This window comes from Podarcis liolepis (genome assembly GCF_965112155.1).
Source record: "Podarcis liolepis genome assembly, chromosome: 15".
Lineage (NCBI taxonomy): Eukaryota > Metazoa > Chordata > Lepidosauria > Squamata > Lacertidae > Podarcis > Podarcis liolepis.
The window spans coordinates 5,092,048-5,117,962 of NC_139566.1; the positions used below are offsets into that span (position 1 = coordinate 5,092,048).

At 44.9% G+C, this 25,915-nt stretch overlaps 1 protein-coding gene across 1 annotated transcript; it reads right to left on the reverse strand.

The window, feature by feature from the left end:
• Window positions 1-912: 912 nt before the first annotated feature.
• On the reverse strand, window positions 913-24,428 carry ECM1 (extracellular matrix protein 1). The gene is made up of 8 exons (XM_083477219.1): window positions 24,221-24,428; window positions 19,287-19,496; window positions 8,050-8,151; window positions 7,151-7,494; window positions 4,883-5,320; window positions 4,130-4,350; window positions 2,439-2,526; window positions 913-2,143 (listed from the first exon to the last, which is right to left on the reverse strand). The coding sequence occupies exons 2-8, from the start codon at window positions 19,354-19,356 to the stop codon at window positions 1,964-1,966; spliced, it is 1,443 nt and encodes a 480-aa protein (XP_083333345.1). The 5' UTR covers window positions 19,357-19,496; window positions 24,221-24,428; the 3' UTR covers window positions 913-1,963.
• Between the last annotated feature and the right edge of the window lie 1,487 nt (window positions 24,429-25,915).

The following is a 25,915-nucleotide window of genomic DNA, read 5'->3' on the forward strand; positions in this document are numbered from 1 at the left end:
GCCGTTTACCTTCCCGCCGGAGCGGCACCTATTTATCTATTTGCACTTTGACGTGCTTTAGAACTGCTAGGTTGGCAGGAGCAGGGACTGAGCAATGGGAGCTCACCCCGTCCCGGGGATTCGAACCACCTTCAGATCAGCAAGTCCTAGGCTCTGTGGTTTAACCCACAGCGCCACCTGTGTCCTAAGTTTTGAGTACTCTCTAAAAAACCTCTAAACACCTGTTTTTCCCCTTGCTACCCAGCTGTCTCTCCACAGAACTCGTCTCTTCAACTGGAGTTGTTCGGCGGGGAGGCTGAGCAACTGAAACCAAAACGAATCCCCTTTCCACCCCTACTGATGTCCTTTTGGGGCTCCATGGAGGGCCTCTTTTGTACGTTATGTAAGACTTTGTTACAGACAGACTGGGCTGTTGTGCCATTTGTGTTTTGGCAGAGTTCTGGGTGTCCCTGATGTTCCAGATTAAGCACCCGCTTCCGCATGACTTTTGCTAAATGCGTTGGCACTCAACACCCATTTTGTGGCTGTTCTTGCCATTTTGTTCAGAGGCTGCTTTCTTCCTTATACCCAAAACAATGGCAAAACTACTTGCTGTGCATGGCTTTCTTTGTGTGTCTGTGTAACGTAGGTCTTTTTCATTCAATGGCATGTCCTGTCTCTTTGCGTGATTTAGAAGGAGGAGGAGGAACAGCCAGCACTTTTGTTCCCCTTCTATTGTTCACTGCCACATATGCATTTTGAGAGAATTTCAGAACTAGTACCAAGAGCGCATCACAGTAATCTGACCTCAAGGTCACTTAACGCATGTCTATCCCTGACCAGGAACAGAGCTGGTAGACCATTCCGACTTTTTTTCCAGTGAAATTTCCCCAAATATATAAGTAAAATAAAGAAGTCAGATAACTGAAAGGATTCATCTAAAAAGTGGTTTATTAGAGCCCTTTGCCTTGGGCAGATATCCATCCATACAAGCACTTCACTACGATATGAAAACATGTTCTGTGAGCTCAGTTACAGCTGGGAAACAAAGATGGAGATGCAATGGTGTGACTTGGCAGAGTAACCCACAAACTCCCCTGTACAGTGTTTCCTTCTGGGCTAGTGTGTTTTCTGGGCATGTTTCAATAACCATTACACCACACCAACTCTTCCCTTGTTATTTTATCCACCGTCCCCACCATCATTCCTGATTGCTAGAGCCTTGTTGGTAGGGCTGTACCTGCCTAAGATCAGCAGAAAAGCTACTCAGAAATAGAAGTTCCCCTTCTCCAGTCCTTCAGGCCCTGTGCTCCTGTTCCGCTTTCTTCACTAAAAAAACAAAAGCACTGGCACCCATCTACCTAATTGGAGACCATCCTGATCAACTTAAGTTTTGCACAAATCCAAAAGCAGACTCTGTGGAGCAGAAGGCAAAGCTCCAAATAATGATGCCGACACAGACCCTCCAGATATCTCACGAAGATCTGGAGGTGTCTGGTTTGAAGGGAATGGATTAAACTTTGCCAGCTGGCCAATATGGTGGTGGGGGAGGGGGAGGGGGAGGAGGCACTACCTAGCAAGAGAAATCCTCTCTCTGCTTTCTCCCAAACTCCCCTTTTGAATCAAAACGCCTTTTAGCACTTTGGTGACGGAAGACAAAAATCAGACAGAACTTTTTCTTTTTAAAAAAAGGACTGAGATGTTTTCCTTGGGTCGCGACTGCCTAGAATTTAAAGTGCGTACCAGTGAGGGCTTCCAGAGGCCCCCTTAGTGAGAGGTCAGTGTGTGCAGATTGCTTTTTGCCCCCCCCCACTCTGCTTTGCCTTGGGGAGGGAGCAACGTCTTAGATAGTTGATAGTCTATAGGTCAGGGAAGCAGCTAACCCACTTCCCGGAAGCATGGAACTGGAACCAGCCAGAGAGAGGAGAGGACAGAGGAAGGGAAGAGGCGCATTTCAGCAGTAGGGGGCGAGTCTGTTTCTGATTCACACGGACGGCACCGTTGGGCGGGTGATCTGCACGGAACTGGCGAGAGACACGTTGTTCAGGTAGTTGACGTTGAAGCAGTTGCTGCGGGCCTCGCCCTCCAACTGGGAACAACATTTCTTGGGGTCTTTCCACGTTTTCTTCTGGGAGCTGCAGAGTGCCACAATGAACTGGGATTTCTGCAGGGAGGAGAAATAACCACATCACGTTAAAGGATCAAGGATGTCAGTGTTACTCTCTTTTCTGAAACGGTGGGACAGCATTGCCACCCATCACCACCTGTAGGGTCACAGGTCCCCATCCCTCGTTTATAGGCAGAGGAGGGAGGGGTGAGACACAAGTTAAAAGCGGAACCCCTCGTACTCAGCTCATCCTAGGCTGCTCCTAAATCAAGATCTTTGCCAACACCCCCCCCCACAACCCTTGCCTTGTTCTTTACAGAGGAATAGCTGCTTCCTCCAACCAATTACTCACCACATCCTCAGCACACTGTGTCCTCTCACTGCCCTGCAACTTGCAACAGGGTTCTGTGATGTTCTGGACCAAAGCAGGGATGTTTTTCCTGGAGAACAATGTGAAAAAGTTGGGGGGAGGGGTTGTGGTTATAAAAATATACTAATGGAAAATGCCCTGCAGTTGGGCAAGGACAGTTAAACATTTATGCCACACATAAGTCTTGATCGACACGTCAACCATTTCGGATGGCAAATTCCTCGAAATTTTCTATTATCTGTATTTAGAAACTGGCAACTCTATCAAATTTCAGTTTCCCTCCGTTTCTAATTTTTCAAACCGTAAGTTCAGTTCACCATGTTTCCACATCAGCTTGCAAATATATTTTTCCTTTAATGTCCTCACGAATGTTCATCAGAATTTCAGTGTGAATTTGTCCTAACATGCACATCTTTGCAAAGCAATTTCCCCTAGTATAATGCACACCTGTATGTTACATTCACTAAAATATGGGATTTTATTAGCATACTTCAACAAAATATTTGCAATTTTCTACACATTGCAAAATTTGAAGAAGCACGAATCTTGGCCGTGGTTCAATTCACATATCATTCCTGGAAGTGCAAATTGGGCTTATTTGAAAAAGCAAATAGAAGTGAATTTCTCTCCCATTCCTTCCTGTCTTCAGCTAATAAGACTACGTAGACTGGAGGAGGAGGAGGAGGATCTTGAACTGTAGACTGAGAATGGTTTTGGGTAAGGGGGAGAAGAGAGAAATCACTTTGGGTTTCAGCCACAAGGGGGAGCAACAACCCTAGGTCTGAATTAATTACCCAGCCTTCCTTAAATTAATTATTTCTGAACAGCACAGTTTAACTTTTTTGAAAGACACACACAAGGCTTGCTGCCTGCAAGCAAAATGTTGATACCAGAGGTGGCTGCAATCTCCGCAATCTGTATTCCGCCCAGTTGGAATAACAGTCATTGCATCTTTATACCACTTGCTACTGACAGATGCCCTTTTCACACTCCCACCCCACCCGCCACCAGTATAGGAATTCTTAAACACACTTTTTCTAGCCGGAGAAGTGCATGACACAAATCGGAAAACCAAACTTCTCCAACCTCCCCTGCAATATACTTCCCGACAGCCCAGCAGAAACCTGAAGCCCTCTTGATATTCCACTGCCCTCAGAAGTTCGGGAGTTCTGTGTGACAGCCCCTAAGTCAAGGAATTCCCTCCCCACAGAGCTGCATACAGCACCAACATTATGCAGTTTCTGCCATGTATTGGAAGAAGATGCACCTTTCAAACCTGGTCTTTGATACCTGATACAGTGGTACCTCAAGTTAAGTACTTAATTTGTTCCGGAGGTCCGTACTTAACCTGAAACTGTTCTTAACCTGAAACACCACTTTAGCTAATGGGGCCTCCTGCTGCTGCCGCGCTGCCGGAGCACGATTTCTGTTCTCATCCTGAAGCAAAGTTCTTAACCTGAAGCACTATTTCTGGGTTAGCGGAGTCTGTAACCTGAAGCATATGTAACCTGAGGTACCACTGTATATATCTTTACAAGAGCCACCCTTTTCCTGTGACTGCCATTTGTTGGAAACTGTTTGTGATACTGAACTTTAAATTGCTGTAGCTCGACCGGGGACCTGAAGGGGAAGGGCAGGTAAGTAACTGAAACGGAATAAATAGCCATACTTACTGCTTGGTGAGAAGCGTGAATTGGCCACAGAGCGAGTCCAGGAGGTCTGGGGTGACCTGACCGAGGTTGACCTGTTGAATTTCCTGGTCGTAGGCTGGGTATGGAGCCAAATTGGCAAAGCAACCATAACGGGCCTCCCCTGCAGGGACTTTACAGCAGAAGTGTGGCCGGGTCTTCACAGAGAACTCCTGTTTGCAGTACTGGGTCAGAACCTTTTCCCACTGGAAAGGAAAGCAAAACAGGGGAAAGTCATGAGGGAGGGACAGCCTCTAAAGATGAGCAAAAAGCCATCAGTTTCTTGCAGCTCCTTGCGGTCTACCAATCTTAAGTTCAGTTCTCTCCAGTCCTCATGAAAATTCGCCAGCACTTTTCAGTTTCTTCCTAATATGTACATTTTTGTATGCTACGTATGTGTTTGCAATTTCCCCAATACAAAGCATTTTTGCATTTGCTAATATAGACCATTATATGCACAATTTACGCATCTGTGTACCCGTTCCTTGGTTGGAAGAAGCGACAAACTTCCCAACGGTTAGCCTGCAGGGCTGCAAAATTCCAAAATGCCACACTGGGTGTTACCCCCAACTCAAGGACAAATCCTTCATTGTGAACTGCTCAGATACTTTGGCTGCATGGGAGAGGCAGCTTGGGTTCGAAACAGACCATAAAGCATGGCATGCTGGGAGAGAAAGGGATGCTGGGAAAAGACCCAAGCAGGAGATTCCAGGAGTCCCTCCTGACTCACTCACTCACCCCTTTGCGGGCACAGACGGCATCCTCCTTTCGGCAACATTTCTTAAACTCATTTTCCAAGCGGTTCACAGCCTGGGCTCGGCGCACCAGCCAGCCAAAATGTGACTTTGGGAAGATGCTGGCCAGGTAGGTGGGACGGAATTTACGCAGCTTGCAAATATTTTTGATGTTGGCGCTGGTGGGCTCTCCAGGAGGAAAGGCGACCTCGAGAAGCTTCAGTGGGTTGACCTGCTCCGAGGGTTCGCACTGGGAAGGATTGCTGCAGGTGACCGGCTGTGATGGACCTTGACCATCAGAGCTCTTGAAGTCATAATTCGGGAAGAGGGAATCCTCGTCAAAGCAGCGATCCCGGCTGGCACCTTCCAGCATGCAGCAGTGGTAAGGCCTGGTCTTTATCGAGAATTCTGTGTCGCAGAACTGCTCCAGAACATCTGACCACTGGAGCAGGGTGGGGAGAGATGAACGGGTCAATCAGATGGCTAACCAGAGTTTTTATCATCTGGGGCCAAACTCAAGAGTCTGCTTTTGATACCACATGTCTGTCTGTCTGTCCTGGGATGTGCAAGGCGGCAGCAGACTGAGAAGAGGACAGATTTTGGCTGTGTAAAGCAGGGGTCAGAAAACTTTCAGCAAGGGGCCGGTCCACTGTACCTCAGACTTTGTGGGGGGCCAGACTATATTTTTTTTTGGGGGGGTGATGCAAAAGCACCACAAGCCCCGGTAGCTGCTTACCTGTGTCTTGAGAGCGGCAGGGGCTGGTGGCAATGGGACGATGAGCCGTGTGCGAAAGGGCTCAGGAGAGGGGCTGCTTAAAATGGCGGCCTCTCAAGCGCTGGTGCTGCTGGCACTAACAAAGCCCAGCCCCCTTCCTCCTCTAGGCAGGGCAGGGAGAAGCCAGGAGGAGGGAGGGAGGAGTGGCTGCCACTGCCGCCATGTGAGGGAGAGGGAAAGAACGTGCACACTGGCGATCCATGTGGTGATTCCCAGACCGTCCACGGGCTGGATCCAGAAGGCAATTGGGCCTGATCCGGCCCACAGGCCTTAGTTTGCTAACCCATGGTGTAAAGAGTGACTTTGCCTCAACCACAGCATGCCCTACCAACACATCTGGAGGGAGAGGAGAAGCAGCTTCAAAAGCCAACCTTGAGAGACCAAAGCTGTGCAAAGGTGTGTGGGCCCCCAAACGCCCTTTGAAAGGAGTCCCACTAGAGTCCCACAGAGTCTCGGCTTTATGCTCCAACCTTTGAAAAGCTGAGGGTGCATCATACAAAGGCATTGTTGGCCTTCACAACCAGTGCAGTATCTGAGCATGTCACAACCAACACCGAGGGGTATGCTGCTATACTACATACATACAGCCCAGACAAAATCTCATCAGATCTCAGTTGTATAGAAGTCACCTTTTACAGAATAGAATACCTCTCTGCATTCCTCTTACTGCATGAGGAAAAACAATGGCTTGGCCACAGACGGTCCCAACCCTGATAAGAGCATAAGATTAACAAATTTGGGGTGAGAATGATCAGATCTTAGAGACTGGGATTGAGCCAACTATCCCTTTTTAAAAAGGTTTCCACCAAAATGCTCCGTAGGGCATGTTCAGCACCCACAAAATCCATGCATGCAAGACTCTTCCTGCCTTTTTAAAAAAACGGTGGAAAGAATTCAAGCTCAAAACCAGTCTTTCCAAGGAGAGATAAAGAGTCGGACATGACTAGATGACTAAACAACAACAAAAATATGCCTAAGAGCAGCAGCCCCTGCCCCCAACAAGGCCCCCGTATTACAGCAGTTGCCGTATTTGTCAGACCAACAGTGACAATGGTAGATGAGATGTCAGACTGCAACTCCAATCAACCCTTATTCAGCATGGCTGGATGATGGTGGGAGCTGGATTCGGGCAACAACTGGAGGGCCACAGATGTTTTCCAACCCTGATAGACACGTAAGATTTACAGATCTGGGCTGCAAACTGTCGGCTTTCAGAGACTGGGACCGAACCAACAGTCCCTTTTTAAAAGTTTTCACCAAAATTCTCAGTAGGGTGATTTCAACACCGACAAAGCGTAGAAGAAAGGTTTTTTAGACTTTCCCAAAAATATAAATAAATGGTGGAAAGAATTCAAGCTCAAAACCAGTTTTCCAAAGAGGGGCTAGGAACATAATGTGTCTTAGGAGTTGCAGCTCCTGCCCTTTAATGAAAAGTGCGCCCGTTATCACAGCAGTGCCATATTTGTCAGACCAGGAACAACAACGGTAGCAACTCACCACACTCTGGCAGCAAGGGAGTTTCTCGCTGTCGGGCAGCTTGCAGCACTGGCCCACCCCGGACTCCATGTTGTTGAGGGCATCTCCCTGGCGGCTGAGGTGACCGAAACCCGTCTGGGGCACATTCCAGGGCCCGTAGTAGAGCTTCCTCCTCCCTTCATTGCAGATGTTGCCAATATTACTGATGTTAGGTTGGGCAGGTGGGAATTCGTCCAGTCTGAAGCGAGGGGGGAGCCGGGTGCACCCCAAGGCACTGCTGCAGCCGGGCCTCCTGCCTCTTGGGCTGAGGGGAGAGGATAACCGTGTCTGGGGCTCCCCATTGACTAGCAGCGGGAGATCAAACTCTGGGGAAGAGGAGAGGGATGGAAATCAAACAAGGCGCACTCACATCTCACATGCATTAGCTGGGAAGTGCCCGTTTTGAACCTAAACCTTTAAATATTTCCAATTTTTTCTTTTATTAGCTTGGAGGCAGGGGAAGTATAAGTCTATGAACGTTCTTTCTTACTCTATGGGAGATTTCGTTATCAGTTGCCATGTACAGATAAATACAGGTGTTTGAGAATTTCCGAGACATCAGCAGTCATTATTTGGGTCGCTGTGTGGCAATACATTTCCCTTCAGACTTACAAAACAATAAGATAGACATAGTAGATTCGTAGAATTGTAGAGTTGGAAGGAATCACGAGGCTCAAACCCTGAAATTAAGGAGTCTCATGCTGTACTGACTGAGTTACCCCAGGTTGGTATTACCTATTCAAAACAAATACATCAATCTGTTCCTGTACAATTCTCTCTTCTTGCACAGCCCAAGGTTTTCTGAATAACCTTTTCCTGGAGAAACTGGCCCCAATCCCCAGCATGGATTGTAATTAGAATGGAGAACCTTGAACCCTCACCTCCCAGTTCATCATTATCTAGTATCCTCTGAAGCAGAACTTCCCGTGGGATCTCGGCCGGAGGGATTTCCTCTTGCAGAATTGGCTTCCCAAGTTCAATAACTAAAGAGAGAATTTGGGAGGAGGGATTAGAAGATGTTTTTAAGCAACAACAACATTATTTACTGCATTGATACCCCTGCCTTTCATCTCTAAGGATTCCAGGGTGGCAAACAGACACACAATTTAAAAACAAACCAAAAAAACGTTGTAAAACAGAACATTCTAAAAAAGAATTAAAAACAGTTTCAGTTGAAAACATGCTTCCATCTAACAATCATGGGGTTGCCAGGACCTATATCAGCAAAGTCAAACTAGATCCAGCATCACAAATTTCCCCCCTTATTTAATTTGGGACTTCTCAAGAGCATATAGTCTTGGTTTGCAAGGACAAAAGAAAGTTTGGCAAAAAGCAATAGCTATGGGACAGAGCACCTGCTTGGCATGCAGAACTTCCCAAGTTCAATTCCTGACATCTCTAGGTAGGGCTGGGAATTCCCCCTGCCTGAAACACTGGAAAGCCTCTGTCGGGCATTTGTAAACAATACTGAGCTAGAGGGACCAATGTTCTGACTCGGCATAGGCAGCTTCCTATCTTTTTTCCTTCCTATCTTTTTTCAGAACCATGAGGACTGGTAAGGTAAAGGGGCCCCTGACCATTAGGTCCAGTCGTGGCCGACTCTGGGGTTGCGGCACTCATCTTGCTTTATTGGCCGAGGGAGCCGGCGTACAGCTTCCGGGTCATGTGGCCAGCATGACTAAGCCACTTCTGGCGAACCAGAGCAGCGCACGGAAACGGCGTTTACCTTCCTGCCGGAGTGGTACCTATTTATCTACTTGCACTTTGACGTGCTTTCGAACTGCTAGGCTGGCAGGAGCAGGGACCGAGCAACGGGAGCTCACCCTGTCGTGGGGATTCAAACCGCCGACCTTCTGATCGGCAAGTCCTAGGCCCTGTGGTTTAACCCATGAAGAGCCTTACTTTATTTTAAAGGGGGAGTGCCATTGCTCAGTAGCAGGTAGGCTGAACCGCAACTCCAGAGTGGAAGTGGTGTGTTGATCAGGAAGCTGCACGAATAGCAAAACAATAATTGTATCCTGTACTTGGAGAATTCAGGACTTGGCCCCCAGGGCATCAAGGGCTAATTAAAACAAGCAACCATAGCACAAGAACGTGACTTCCTTAATATTTGACTTAAGCCATGTGGCTACTCTGCCCAGATTTGGTTGGGGCAGAGCTCAAATAGAAGGGAGACTTTGATTGAGGCCGGTCCTACTATTAGACGTGGCTGCTTCTGGTGGCAGGTAGACAGCGGCAAGGAGGTGTGTTGGCCCCGAGTTTCCGTGTGAGCAGTGGAGGATACTGACCTATGGGTGGTATCAAACCAAGTTCTAGTCAAAGTAGACCTATTGAAAATGGTGGGCTTAGCTCAGTCATGCCCATTCAATTTCAATGGGTCTACTCCGAGTAGGATTAACACTGAACACACAACCCCAGTATTTTAAATTGTTTTGCCCAGGGGCCTCATTATGTGGGATAGATTTGGAAATCAGAATACAAAAATGATTTAGCACACGTTGCCAGCTCCAGCAAAACTGCTTTTATGGGCGGGAAGGCCAGCCATGTGCTCCCGGAACCAAGTCTTTCTTGCTACAGTTAATCAGCCCGGTTAATCAACTTCCTCTTGTCAATTACAAGCACAGTTCTCATGGATGAGTAAGCACAATCAATTCCAAAAGAAAAGGAAGTCAATACACTCTGCCACCCGCTAATTAACACTTGCGGCAATGATGGAAGTCCGTGGGGCCAGTTTCCTGGGCAGACTCAGCCTGACTACCTTATCTGTCTTGTACATATTTTGTCCTTGACTTCCTGTGAAGGTTTCTACCCATTCTTTTGCAGCATAGCTCCTGCAGCTTCAAAAACAGGTGCTGGACAGGCAGAGATTCTACAGGTGCAGCAATTGGGGGGACGGAAAGAGAGAAATGGCCCCTGTTCTTCAGCTCCACATCTGGCAGGCCACACAGATGCTTCTCTACCCCTTATCTAAGTGACCAGCGATATGTGCTATATGAATTACCACATTCTTACTTACTTACTTATCAAACCTTTATTAGGCATTGTGCAAATAAAACCATAAAAGAGGAAATAACATATAAAAGCCTTGAAATATATATAAAAGGCAGCAGTTGGCTACATACATATATATATATATACATATAAAATCAGTGGTTTTCGTTGTTAACCTGCTCCTTGGAGGACTGCTACCAAAAACTCGGCTACCCCCGCCGTTACCCTTTGGTCGACGTCGGATAGGCAGAATCCCACACATTCACCTTGCTGGGGTTCCAGACCACCCAAAAGAGGGGACAGCACGCGTTGACGTGGGATACTGTACAATGGGCAATGAAAGAGAATATGCTCTACAGTGTCCGGGACATTCATAGAACATCTGCAGAATCTCTTGTTTCTAGGAATGTTTTGATATCTTCCCCTGACAAATGCTGAGGGAAAAACATTCAAACGGGCCAGCATAAAAGCCCTACGTTGGGCTGGGATTATTAATTTAGTGACGTAATTGGCTCTGCTATCTAAGATACTTAAATCATAGAATATGGGGGAGCAAATTTTGTTTACAGCTGCCATAATATTTTGTCTCTCGACATCCTTTAGTCTAGTTAGGATATTATGGAAAATGTATTGCTCATTAGAATTGTACAGGGGCTCCAGCTCGATGCCTAAAGATTCAATCTTTTTTTCGAGGTACTGATACCATCTTGATTTATAGGAGTCTTTGAGCAAATCAGCGAGCAGACTTGATGGAGGGCAGCGAAAATGGCAGCGTAACCAGTACTTTATTGAGGTGGACCATGCCCAATATTCCATTGTGTGTATGCCTATTTCTGCACACATTGTTTCATATTTGATCACAGCTGGGAGTCCAAGAATACGTCTCAGAAAGCTGGAGTGAATCTTTTTTAAATCACTGTTATATGCTTGGACCCATAGCGGGATTCCATAGAATATCTGGGATTGCACTTTTGTTTGAAATATCTGATTGGCCGCAGGAATAAATTGATTACCTTTCTGATAATAAAAACGGGCAACTGCTGATGAGGTACACTTTGCCTGTTTTATGGCATTTGTGCGATGATTTGCCCACCCTAAATTGCTCTGGAATAAGATTCCCAGATACCTATAGATTTTCACTTGTTGGATTTCTTGCCCTCTTATTTTCCATTTCTCTAATTTCCAACCATTCGAGAAGACCAAAATTTTTGTCTTCTCATAATTTATAGAGAGTTCGTTACATTCGCAGTAAAGGATCAGAGAAGATATAAGACGTTTCAGACCCAAGCTCGTTAATGATAGTAGGACAGCATCGTCTGCGTATAATAAGAGAGGAACTGGTTTCTGATTAAGTTTAGGGGCATGTGATTCTATTTTTTGGAGGTGATCTGGCAAGTCTGATAAAAATAAATTAAATAGAAAGGGAGCGAGAATACACCCTTGTTTTACCCCTTTCGAGTTTGGGATGTCTGATGAAAGGTGACCTTTGGTGTTAAGTTTGACTTGACAGGTATTGGAAGAGTATAGATTTTGTATTAGAATCAATAAGCGCTGATCAATTTTTAATTCTGCGAGTTTCCTCCACAGCTTTGGGCGGTCAATTGAGTCGAATGCACCACGGAAGTCTACAAAAGCAGCATATATCTTAGATTGCCTTTGGGATCTATATTTTTCAACCAAATGCATAAGTATAAGGCAGTGGTCTAATGTAGAGCAACCTTTGGAGAAACCTATTTGTTCTTTCCCTGGTAAATTTAGATTTTTCATCCAGGTAAGAAGTTTAGATAAAAGGTGCTTAGCGTAGATTTTCCCTATCACTGATAGTAGGCTTATCGGTCTGTAATTCCTTGGTTCTTTTGGGTCGCCATTTTTAAAGATTGGGATAATTATTGATCTTAACCATATCTCAGGTATGATCCCATATTTATCTATGAGAGTAAACAATTGAGCTAAGGGTTCTGCCCACCAATCTATATAGGTCTTGAATAATTCTATTGGTAGACCGTCTGGCCCAGGAGATTTCCCCGATTTGAAATTTTTAACTATCTCTCTAATTTCCTCTTCTTCTACCCTTGGCCACTCCTGGAGTTTATTGATTTTATTTTTAGTGGTCTCATTTCCTTTGAGTTCACTGTGTAGATTGTTAAATACAGATGTGAAGTATTGGGACCATTTGGATTCTGCAATTGGTGGTAGAGTTAGTTGGTTTTCGGCTTTCAATCCTCCGTACACTAGGTTCCAGAACGCTTTGTTGTTTTTACTCTGAATTGAGTCGAGTAATTGTAGCCATTTTTGGGTTGCATATTTCTGTTTCTTTTCGGCCAGAATGTAATGGTATTGTCTTTTTTCATCAAGATAAGAGGGCTCTAGTTTAGCGCGATTATTTTTAAATGTTTGACGCAGCTTTCTTTTTAGCTGGAAACATTCATCATCAAACCAAGGGCTAGCGCTATGTTTAAGTACCCAAACTTTAGGTGGAGTACTAAGCTCTACGAACATTTGGAAGATTTCATTATAAATTTTCGGAATATCACTGTAGGGATTAGTGGTCTTTAAGTTGGATAATACTTGTTTTCTCAGGTTGGCTGTAAGTTTTTGCCCCACTGCTGCACTCGTTTCCTGGGACCATTTTAATTGGGTCATTTGTTTGTATTGAGAAGGTTCTATGATATTGTACTTGGTTATTTTGGTTTCGTCCTTTAAGTTAATAGACAACAATAATGGCTGATGGTCGCTTTCAGTACGCGTTCCAATTTTGAGGTCCATGATTGAATTTATAATATTATAAGGGACAAGAATATAGTCGATGACACTGCATCCTCGGGGGGAGAAGTATGTAAACTCCCCGCTTCTATCGCCTTTTGTTGAACCGTTCACAATCTGCAAATTAAAGTTGTTACATAATTCAAGTAGGCGTAAGCCTTCGTTGTTTACAACCCTATCTCTGGAGAATCGTCCTATTTTCAGGGCATGTGCGATATCATTATCAGTATTCCAATTTAGTTTGCTACATAGTTGTTCATTGTTGGTTCCCACTCTGGCATTAAAATCACCTGCTATTATCAGTGAGGCATTTGGGTATTTATCGGTCAAATTTTCTATATAAAAGGTTAGTTGTGACCAATTTTCACTGCTGCTGTTGTTTTTGTTTGGGGGGATATAGACATTTACAAGTAGCAAAGTATCGTCTTTTTGGGTTAAAAGTAGAGCTTGTGCAAGTGGTAAGCATTTTTCTAGCTGCTTGATTTCAAACCCTAAGTTGTCTTTGATCATGCAACAGAACCCTGCTTTCGGCCGGCCCTTCGTGTTTGTTTTCACTGCGGGTTTCGTATAGGAGGTGAATCCATTGATTTTAATATCTCTAGTTGACCATGTTTCTTGTAGAAGTATTAATTCAAAATCTTTAAGGAAGTTCATTAGGTCTGGGTCTCCGTCTTTGTTTCCCCACCCTGCAATATTCCAGGACAGCAAGCGTAGGATCCGTTTTTGAGTTGATGGCTGGTTGACAGCATTTAGTCATTCTAGTTCTGTTATTGAGTCCAGCGAGGGATTTTGTCTTGTGCAGATACAGCCATTTGTCGCTGCTTTCGGCGGGGAACATAATGGTGGGTCTTTTAGATTCTTTTTTAAAGTGCGGGAAATTAAAATTTCCTCCCTTTCTTGGTTTTCTTCCTTAACTATTCCTTGTTCCTGAGAAATTTCTGTGGTTGGTAGACTATTGTGGACAGTAGGACTGTTTTCAGTCTCTACTTCCATTTCTTTGGCCTCATTTGATGTTGGGCTCAGTGAATCAGGTCTGTTGGAGGTCATCTTTTGTTCGGCAATGTTAGAGTCCTTTGTAGTACTTAAATAAGGGGTACCTATTTCGTTTAGAGCTAGTATTTGATATCTCAGCCAGGAATTTGTGGTCTCATTGCTGGAGTTTTTCCTTGCCATTTCATATTCTAAAGGAGGCTGGATTTGAAGGTCTGCATCTATACATTTGAAAGTTCCATTGGTGGCTTTCTTTTTGACTATGCATTTAGGGGAGAGGGCTGGTAAGTGTAAAGTTTGATTGTGTATTGTTTCTACTGCATTTTGTTGCCCTTGTTGGTGAATTTCGGTCAATCTGGCCTGTAGTTTTGTCAATTTACTGAGTATGTTTATTTGTTCTTTGTCTGGTAGCTTGGTAAAGTTACTCAGCAGATCTACTTCTTCTGGGACTGTCCAGTCTATTGTATCAAGGGCGAGGCTGTTATTTGATGCTACAGTCGCTTGGTTTGAGAGCTTGGATTTTTCTTGTGTGATTTCCCGGGTAGCTGGCTGCGGTTTCTCCCATCTACTGGGTTCTTCCACGGGAGTAGGGCAGATGTCGGCTTCTGGTAGAATGGCCTTATTCATCTTGTTCTGTCTTTTAGATGCAATCAATGGTCTGAGTGATATATCTTCAAAGTATCGACGCGGAATAATTCCTTTCTGGGCTAAATAAGCCTTTACCCTTAGGATTTTGGTTGGAATTCTATGACTACCAAATTTTAGTAGTACTTTTTTGGAATGTCCATCGTTAGTGAGCCTCTTGACTGCTTTTAGGTCGATGCTTCCACCCTCAAGGCCTAGGAGCAGATTTAGATGGTGTCTGGCCCAGAAGGATGACTCCCAGTAAGGTAGGGGCCCTCTATATGGAAAAATGTGGAGAACAATCTCACATGGCCTCAGTATCAGGTTGACTGAGTGAGGGGGGCTTCCTCTGGTTTTTGGCTGGTTTAGAGGTATAAATTTGTATTTGTTCTGTTTGTCTCCAGGGCTTATTAAGGATGGCAAAAAGGGAGTGAGTTGCCTCCTTTCATCTGGGTTATCCAGCTTCTTGGAGATGTTTTGTAATTGTTCAAAGATTTTTTGAACTGTTTGAGCAGTCATTAGGCAGCATTCCTCCAGCAGCTCCACCTTTCTATCAATTAGCACTTGTGCCTCGATTATGGGAGTAGTAGCCTTGTCCTCATTTATTCCTAGGGATATCTCTTCAACTGTCTTTCCATGTAAAGAGTTGAGGAAGGTTTTGGGAGGAGATATGTGCTGTTTTTGAGGTAGCAGGTAATTATCTAGATTACTCTGTTTGAAACCGGAGGGCTCTGCGTCAGTTTCTGTATCAGGGCATCTGAGTCTTTTGGCTCTTCTCATTGCTAGATTCTTCTTAAATCAATGAGATCAGACTTCTAAACGGAGTGATAGAGTGTTAAAGTTCTCAGGTCGCAATCTCATTCAATTCTCATTCAGTCCTGGCTGGGCTGCTGCGAGGAGTTTAAAACTGGGTCCAATTAGAGCACTCCTTTGAAGTATCCCCCCCCTTCTTCTCAGTTTGTTAAAACAACTGAGATGTTTGGGGGTCCACGAAGTTAGAGGTGGTGGGAGAAATTTGTGGTTTTATAAATTTATAGTTTTTAGGGTTAAAAGCCCATTAGAGGTCCTTAAAGATCCTTGGGATAAGTTTGTCACGAGGAGTCAACGAGAAACTGGGAGGGAGTGCCTTAATGCCCGGGAGGGAATGTCTGAGAGCCTTCGTTAAAACTTCATTAACTTCACTAAGTCCCGGCACCGAGGAGGATAAGATAAGATGTTCAAAAGCCCAGCGAAGTAGCGAAAGGAAATAAAATCCAAAAGGAGGAGGAGAGCCGGCAACAAAGGCATTTAGTTAAAAAATTCTTTGAGCTCCGATAAGAGCGTCTTACCTCGGCGCCATCTTGGGGCGTATGACCGAATTACCACATTCAACATTTCATCGCAAGTCTCTGGCAAATGTGGGTCCTCCCATGTAATCTTTAACTTCTTCTTACTCGTAGTTGAGTAAGATCATCTTCCGTAAACATGGTATTACATTGTGTAGGGTCTCAATAGTAACCAGGGAGGAAGGAGAAGATTGCTGCATACACACCATACATTTTAAGCATACTCCCCCCCCCCCAAGAATCCTGGAAACTGTAGTTTACCTCAACACAGAACTATAATTCCCAGCACCCTTAACAAACTACAGTTCCCGGGATTCTTTGTGGGGAGTGATGTACTTTAAATGCATGTATGATGAGTCTAGTTGGTTTACGAACAGAACGAGAAAAGCCAGCTTATTCTACTGGTCTTGCAGGGTGGTGTTGCCATTGTGGCAGGGAAAAGTCCTCTGGCATGAAGAGCTGCTTTAAGTTCTCTGCAAATAATGGCCTCAGAATCCACTCCCTGCTTAGGGAAGGTAAATATTGTATCATGCATGCCGAGGGAATGAGATCTAGAGGAAGCCACCCACCACAAGGTCTTGGGCTGTACCTGACATATGCATTCTCAACATGTACACCCCTTTTCAAAACAAATAACAGTTTACTCTCACAGTGCAGCGCTTTTGTACAGTTTGCACAGCCAAAATCCCTGCTGGCTGCTCCTCACGGCAAAAGAATGGCAGGCTGGTTGCACCATCATACCCTCACATCAAGGGAGGGGGTTCTAGGTTTGGTATGGACAGACTTTAGGTTTGTGGGATCTACTTTGTGGTGTGTGGGTTTTTTGTTTTGTTTTGTTTTAACTAAAAAACCCCGAAGTTCAACAACAAGAGACAGGTGCACAATAGAGACTGAGCCTAGTGGACATATGCTAAGAATTAAGGAACAAGGGTGTCTCTGGGCATGTACTGAGACCAGATGGTCAGTACTAGAATCCAGATAAGAAGTCCTTCCTTTCAAAATTCTACTTCTGGTCACCCTACCACCGAGCGTTCTTTTTCAGCATCTAATAGGGGGTTTGGTGTTTGGGTTATTCTTGTTGCGGATCAGGAGCTCTTGCTGAACTACTGCAAATCACCCAGTAGACCATGATAGACCTGCGCTGCTCCCAAGGATGCTACTGTTGAAAAAGCCAATTGTTTATGCTGTGCAAGGAGCCTGACCACACTGATCCTTTTAAACATCCCAGGTGATAAATAGCAGAAACTTCACTTCCTGCCTTCCCCGCAAGCCAGCTTGTCCTCCAAGCAATCACCAAGAAACAACAGACCTTCCAAAACGAACAACCAGCTTCTGCACTGCCTTTGTTTACTTTGAGGTTCGGGGGAACATGCAGTGCATGCTGGGAAATCAGAGCCACTGCGCTCCACTAGACAGAGAACTAAGCTTGGAGACCTCAGAGGCCTGGATCTCAGGGCTTGGCTCTGCCATGGGACAAATTATCCCATGCCTCAGCCTCAGTTTTCCTCATATGTAAAATGGGAACATCTGTAGTGGCCTATCAGAAAGGTACACTGAAACAGAAGTACTTCTGTTTCAGTGTATCTGAAGAAGTGTGCATGCACACGAAAGCTCATACCAAGAACTAACTTAGTTGGTCTTTAAGGTGCTACTGGAAGGAATTTTTTATTTTGACTATGGCAGACCAACACGGCTACCTATCTGTAACTATCAGAAAGGGTTATTGTGAGGCACCGTTTTGGGTTCTGGGTTTTAAATTTTTGGTTGGGACACACACATGCATTTTGGGAGGGCTGTATTTTCTCTGTAACTCAAGATACACACAGCATCTTGGACACAGCAGTTACAGCACTATTCTTCACAATCTATTATGTTATGGTATGTGTCCCTTCAATCCAGAGTTGTTCTTGTATCTGATACTACTTCTTCTTTTCCCCCTCTTTTTTTCCTTTCCTTTTTTTTTTTTTTTTTGCAGAGGGAAGGAATCGTTTAAATTTTAAAACATTGCAACACAATTTGGCTGGAAAAAACCAACACCAAACAAGACGACAGATTTCACAAGGTTAATCAGGAGATTTTTCAGATCCAAAGCCAGTGTCACATTTTTTTCCAGTTAAAGCTACCGAAAATCATGATTTATCGCCCAGTTGTGCTAGATTTCACAATGCCTAGAGTGTTTGGGGTTTTTTGCCTGAAGGCCTTTAAAAAAATTGTCAAATACTTAGAGGATCAGCAAGTGTGTAAATAATCGGTTTTCAGTTCCAAATCACAAGACTGATGATAGATGTGTTGTTTTGAAGCCTTATTCTGCCTGAGCCATTAAGACAACAGCAGTTCTGAAACACGACTAAGGAAAGAGAGGAACAATGTTGATTGATTTGGGAGCACCCAGCTACACAAATAAACATAAAAAGATAAAGTAGAGGCTGTGAATAGCCTCTGGATCTGTGCTCAGAGAATAAAATTAGAGCTGTCTTAAAATTTCAAAAGTTAGGGAGACCCAAACTTTTGAAAAAACTGAGGTAGATTGCAGGCCTCAGAATGGCTCAACTCTTTGATTTACATCTCAACAACGTTCAGGGATTCTGAAGGAGATAACAGGGGTTAGCGTCTATAAAACACAAAAGGGGCTCGTGTGTGTGTGTTTGTGTATGTGTACAGTATGCTGAAAATTCTCTTGCCTGTGTATTCATACACCCTACATTTAAAGCACACAAACCACTAATAACCCCACGAAGTGTAGTTTGCCAACTCACAAAGCTACAATCCCCAGAACCCTAAACAAACTACAGTTTCCTCAGTGTGGGGGTGTGCCTGAAATGTGTGGTGCCTATGCAGCCAGCGGTTTTTCCCTGCAGTGACAATAAGGTACTCTCTCTGAAACAGCTGGAAGGTGGGGGAGAATAGGCAGTTTCAGAGAAGACTTGCACAAGCAGGGAAAGACCCAGAAATTTAAAATGTCGTCCCCCCATTTGCTTTATAGGAGTGTGGCACTAACACACATAAGGCTGTGTACACGCCATACATTTAAAGCACATGGCTCTCCCCACCTACAACTCCTGGGAACTATAGTTTCTCAAGGATGCTTGGAATCATGGGGCTGTAAGGGGGCAAGCTACATTTCCCACGATTGTGTTTATGAGCGAGGGTGCTAATAGAGGAATAAATGTGCTTTAAAGGTATGGTGCGTATGCAGTCTAATGCACCAGTTGTTCCCGGCTAACAGGCAGCACGGAGGGCGCAAGGAAAGTGCCAACCTGAAGCGCACTGCCGCCATGCCAGCTTGCAGATCTCGCTCGGCAGCTGTCACCTTGCCCTGCACACATCTGCCCTAGTTTGCAACAGGGAAAGGGAGGTCAGGAAACAAGTAAGCAAGCAAGGTCCCAACTTGTCGTAGTTAGTGATGGGTTCTTGAGTAGGCTTACCTTCGGGAGCAAGAGTGGCGGATTGCGCCAGGACTAGCCAAGAGGCCAGGAAAAGGACCAGCATCTTCATAGCCGTCCCGAGTCAGGTGGAGTCTTGCTTCTCTCAGGGGTTGTGACTCCAGGTGGTTCCTCTCTGCTCCTTCTTCTTGCCTGAGCTGCTGTTGCTGACGGTTTGCTGGCTGCTGCTGTGCTCTTTTATAAGGCTGGAGACTGGCAGGCGAAAACTGAGTCATCGGCTGACGTAGGGAGACACGCCCTGGGTGCTCATGAGCCAGCAACCCACTACCACCAAAACCACAACTGGAGGGGGTGGTGCAGGAGGAAAGAAAAACAGAGGCATTTTCCTCCTCCTCTCTCTGCCCCCTCCCCAACCTCAAGCCCAACCATGATTCCTTACTAAGGATCAGGTTTCAAAGCAACTGCTAACAGATAAATAAAAGAGGAAGGGAGAACATTCACCGCCGATTATGAAATTATCACCAGACCGTTTCATAATACAGTACAAAGGAGTTGGGGGAGGTGATGAATACACCCTAATGCAAATCTGTTTAAAGAATGTGTTTGACTTTAGGGTTTAAAAAACAACAACCCACAAGCAAACCAGTTCTGTTTTATCCTTTCATCATGTTGCAGCTGATCTCTTTGTTGCAGAGACCCACCGGGTGGTGCAGGAGAAAGACTCAAAATAAGTAAATAATGTCTCTTCCCAACTCCCATCTCCACTCCCTACAAAATCAGGCAGTGCTTCTGAATAAAAAAACGTGCAGTTGGGGACAGCCCATAGTGGAGAGGTGAAGCATCTGTTTTGCATGCAGAACGACCCAGGCTCAAACCCTTGAATTTCCCGGTACAGTGGTACCTCGAGTTAAGAACTTAATTTGTTCTGGAGGTCCGTTCTTAACCTGAAACTGTTCTTAACCTGAAGCACCACTTTAACTAATGGGGCCTCCAGCTGCCACTGCTGTGCGATTTCTGTTCTCATCCTGAAGCAATGTTCTTACCCGAGGTACTATTTCTGCATTAGCGGTGTCTGTAACCTGAAGCGTCTGTAACCCGAGGTACCACTGTACTGTAGCTTCCTGTTGTCCCATTTAACTCGGAACCGCAAGGACTGGAATCTTAGTTTTAGGGGAAGGGCTGTGATACATCACAACATTGTTCCCCCCTTTCTGACCTTCAAAAATATTTTTTTACTTAAGATGCCAATGCTGACAGAACCAGTTGTGAGTTACAGTTTTCCAAAGAAGTCACCTCATCTCTCTGAGGTCCCGCTCGCCACCGCTGAATGTGCTTGCCTTGGCTGATGTATTTCCCCCCCAAGTTGAGATCTCCTTTGGATCAAACTTTGCAAAGAAGAAGAAGAAAGTGTCTGGTCTGTTGATAGTGAAATGTCAACACTGCTTTGCAGAAAAAAGAAGCCAGACTCAGCAAAACACTGGCGACCTGGGGTTATGGCTGTCGTTTCACCGCAGGCCCTTTTTAGCATGCCTGAAATTCAGTCCCAACAGAAACAGTAGCTGCTGCTGCTGTAACTAGAAAACAAGACCCTGGCAACATCAAATGGTATATTTTAAGGGAGATAAGGCCTGCCCCGGCTTGCTAGAAGGGGATCTGTCATAGAACCAAGTGTAAGAAAATGCAACTCCTGATTCTTCTCTGTATTTGCAATTGGAACAAATGGTGGCAGACAGCTATGTGTGCTTGTGTTTGTGCTACACATAAAATCATCATGTTTGGGGACATCTGGGTTTTTTGTTTTGTTTTGTTTTTACTTGTGTCCATAGTGGCTTGGAACTCACAGCTCAGGTGTTGTCTGAATGGTACAAGAAAGGTAAATCTCACATCAGTTTTATTCTACTTTTAACAGAGGAAATGGCCAAAAGACCAGTGTAAAATAAAAATGATGACGATTCTTTAGCATAACAAATCCCTTGGACAGAGGAAGGTGTATATTCTGCATTTATAAGTTTAGCTGCAAATTGTGCGTTTCTAAGAGGCCCAGAATCAGCTCTCTCATTTACCACCATCACCAAATGAAAAAGTTTATCACCCTCAAGGCTGTGAAGAAGTTACGCTTGTAAAATTATGGCAATGAGTAGCAAAATCCCACTCACCTGAATAGGAGGCAGTGCTAGGTTTATTATGGTCAGTACTCTGGCTTAAGGTAAGGGTAAAGGGACCCCTGACCATTAGGTCCAGTCGTGGCCGACTCTGGGGTTGTGGTGCTCATCTCGCTTTATTGGCCAAGGGAGCCGGCGTACAGCTACCGGGTCATGTGGCCAGCATGATTAAGCCGCTTCTGGCGAACCAGAGCAGAGCACGGAAACGCTGTTTACCTTCCCGCCGGAGCGGTACCTATTTATCTACTTGCACTTTGACATGCTTTCAAACTGCTAGGTTGGCAGGAGCAGGGACTGAGCAACAGGAGCTCACCCCGTCGTGGGGATTCGAACCGCTGACCTTCTAATCGGCAAGTCCTAGGCTCTGTGGTTTAACCCACAGCGCCACCAGCGTCCCAACTCTGGCTTAGTGGAAGTCAAAACAAATGATCTGGATATTATAGGCACATTTGGATTCTTGGGATCGTGAACAGATTCTCCCTGAATTATGATCTATTTTGATTGTGTACATGTTAAAAATTGTTACAAAAACTAGGGCTCTGCTGCAGAATTGTGATGAAAGAGCAAATTGTATACCTCTCCATTGGGGAAGGGTTGTACATCAAGTGATAGAACATCTGCTTTGCATGCAAGAAGGCTCCAGATTCTGTCCACAGTGGCATTTACAGTTAGGGCTGGGAATATTTCCTACGTAAAACCCAGGAGAGCTGATGCCAGTCAGGGTAAACATTACCAAGCTAGATATATCTACTTATAGCAGTGTTTTTCAACCACTGTTCCGTGGCACACTAGTATGCCACGAGATGTTGCCTGGTGTGCCGTGGGGAAAATGGAAAAAATTGAATTATATTTTTTTTAAGGCAAATTTTCGCCCACTAGGTGGGCGCCGGACTGTGTCCACCCTGTTTTCCATCCGTCCTGGGTGGGGATCAGATCGGATGGGATCGGATGAGAGCGGACAGGCGATCCGCTCTCATCCGATTCCCCATAGAGAGCAGCGGGGCTCTGACATCTCCCTCTCCACACACAGTGGTGGTGTGCCTCGTGATTTTTTTCATGAAACAAGTGTGCCTTTGCCCCAAAAAGGTTGAAAAACACTGACTTATAGGAACTGATTGCCTGGGGCGCCTCGTGGTGCTGGATGGACATTTAGCACTCAAAAGGGTTTCTCAAACTTTGTTGAAACTTTACTCCCCTTCCAAACGGTTTGCTCAATCTTCCTGGACGGATCTCTTTACGCCCACAGCGGCACCACAAGCACCAACTGCTTAGTGGGCGAGCATGTGAAAGACCTCGTGAACGGCAGCATATCTCCCTGCCGCCTACGTGCCGAGATCTGTGGATCTGGGTAATAGGGCCAGCCCTACCCTGGAAGAGAACGGAGATGGTCACCTCAGGGATCACATTTGGGTTGCCCTTGAAAGACATTCAGCAGGTTCCATTATGTATACCATGGTACAGCACCTCGGTTTCCAAACTCTTGGAAGTTGAACGTTTCAGTTTTCGAACGCTGAAAACCCAGAAGTAATTGCTTCAGTTTTCGAACGCTTTTTGGAACTCGAATGTACCACGAGGCTTCCATATTGAGTTTTCCGTAAGCAAATGTTTCCGGAAATGCATGCTTCGGTTTTCAAATGTTTCGGAAGTCGAACGGTCTTCCGGAACAGATTACGTTTGAAAACTGAGGTATCACTGTATTTTAAAAATCATGCATTATATATTTTTTCAATCTATAGAGGGCGCCATTCGGATGTTTTACCTGAGGCAACCCACCTTGGCAGTGTGAGCAGTGGCTTTAAAAAAATGGTTAGACCTCAAAGGCTAGAAACTTGGGTGAATTGGGGTTTTGAAGTAAACAGGAACTGGCCTGGCAATGTCTAGTACCCAGAAACACAACCCTCCATATTGAGAGACAGGACACCTTTGCTAGGGCAGAAAAACAATGCACCAATTCGAAATTTGGTGGTACTTCAGAATTCTTACATGTAACCTTCTTGCAATTTGAGTTTTTCTTCAGGTCTAATCATTTCTTTAAGCCACTAATGGAAATCATTCAGTACCTAACAGGTGTTCCTCCTTCCCTTAAAATCTAATTAGGTCCACAATTCAAGAGGGCTCAGGTCGCAGTGGTAGACTATGAGCCTTGTATGCCAAATAATAATAATAATAATAATAATAATAATAATAATAATAATAAACATTTCACTCTGTGCAGGTCCAACTAAAAGCACAGGGAGACTCCGTAGCTGTTGTCAGTCAAAGGAAATTATGCTAGGTTTGATCAGGGGAGAGGAACAGTTTTCAGACCAAGGGCCACATTCCCATCTGGGCAACCTTTCAGGGGCCACACCTTAGTGGTGGGTGAGGCCTGAGGCAAAGGTTGGTGAACAATAAGCTAATTTCCATGTATGTGAAGCAGGGCTAGTCAGGGTGCAGACTGGGGAGATGGGGCATGGCTTATGAGGTGGGAAGGGAGCTCAGTAGGGTCTAAAGGGCCAGGCATAGAGGCCTGGAGGGCCACCCTTGTCCCTTGGGCACCAATAGAGTGATCCAGCCTATAGCAGCTCCCTGTGTTCCCTGACTGGAAGATTAGAAAATAAAGAAACAGAGTGAGATTATACATCCAAATTTTCAGGGCGAGGGGAAATTAAAATAAAAAAGAGGATAACTGACAGACTGAGAGCTTTCCTCACCCACGTCCTCCCCACATCCTTGCATTTTCAAACAGGGATGGATATTCCCATCATGCTTTGCTTGTGAACATCCCAGGTGTGAAGGAAAGTGGCCACAGGCTGTGGCTTTTATACACCATACCATTAAAGCAGCTTCAAAGCACACACCCATGCCGCAAAAAAGAAAAGAAAAAGGGAGTTGTAGTTTACCCCCTCACAGAGCTATAATTCCCAGCACCCGTAAACTAGTTCCCAGGATTCCTTGTGGTAGAAAATGTGCTTTCAATATACTGAACTAGATGGGGGACACACAGAGCCTGCTGTTCTTATTATGGCGTACCGTTTGGGTACGCCAGCAAGCATGAAGAAACGGGCAAATAAAGCAAAGCAAATAAATAAATAAAAACAACACAGCAGCCAGGAAGAAAAAAAATCAAAAACAACCGCCATCATTAAATGCTGTTAAATGAAGCCGCCAAGACTAGGATAGAGGTTGAATGAGCTCATTGTTTCCCTCAGTTGAGAAATAAGCCAGCTTCCGATCCTAGGAAACCACCTGCTAAAACTGCTTATTTGTGTGGGGAAAGGAGAGCGGGGGGAGGAAGAGTGTATTAAATGTGTGTTTTCTCACCCTCCCCATCTTCATGGCGTACGTGGTTAAAGTTGCAAGGCTAGGCCCTGCTTGCATTGTGGGACAGCAGCAATGAGGCAATAAGGTTGCTTTTTTAGAAGAAGGGAGATTAAAACTGACACTTTCAGGGGATTAATTGCTCAGGTTGGAGGCTTTGAACACCGGATGGAGAAAGGTGGAGGGGATGCCCAGTTTTTGTAACCTACACTGTTAGCAGAGTTCCCAAAAGCGCACACTGTGAAAGCAAGCTACCTGGAAATTACAACCTTTAAAAAACTTTTCTCGTGTGGGGAATTGCCCATGGTTACTCCATGCTGAGGACAATGCACTCTACACATGCCCAGAGGCACAAACCTTGAGGGAATCATTTCTTTACACGGGTTTTCACACTCTTTCCATTCACAAAATGCCGCCTCAGATGTGGCGGGGGTCACAATTTTGCCAGACTTAACACTTGAAGGCTCTTCCACACACACCCTCACTGTTAAAGTTTCCTGGATAATTTTGGGGCCAGTCTGAACTGCTTCGCAGGGTTATTTAGGAGGAGAAAATGTCTTAAAAGGCTGTCAAAATCACTACTAAGGAAACGGAGGAGTCTGAGGAAATACTCTCTCCCATTGTGGTTAGAAACCTTCATGAAGGGCAAAAGTATTAAAGATTATTTTGTAAGGTTATGCTTTTTGAATCCGCTGCCTGATCTTGTAAGATCAGAGAGAGATAAATTAAAATTACCACATGTGGATATTTGGTGCCGGCCTGAAAGAATTTGTCACCTGAGGCACAAAACCCAAATAGAAAAATCCCTGCCTTGAACAGGCAATAAAATATAACTGAAATATAAATGGCCCAACGTTTCATTGGACTTTCATTATGCTATCTGAGGCAGCCATCTTAAACTTTACCTCATGGCAAGCAATGCCCCTTTCACCTTTTCAACGCTCATTGGTTTTCTGAATCAGATTACCTCCTCCGTGTATGTTGCCCTTTTGAAACAAACAAAAAAATCACTTCAGATTTTGGTTGGGGTTTTGGGAACAAGTTTTATGAAATAAAAAAACACCAAATAGCCACACACACAAAAAAAATAGTGAGGTGTTCTTTACACCTGTCCCTGTACACCCAACCAAAAGAAATTTTGGTTTTAGCTTCTGTTGTAAGCTGCCCAGTTTTCTGTCTGAAAAAGACTGAAATCTAATAGACTTTTCC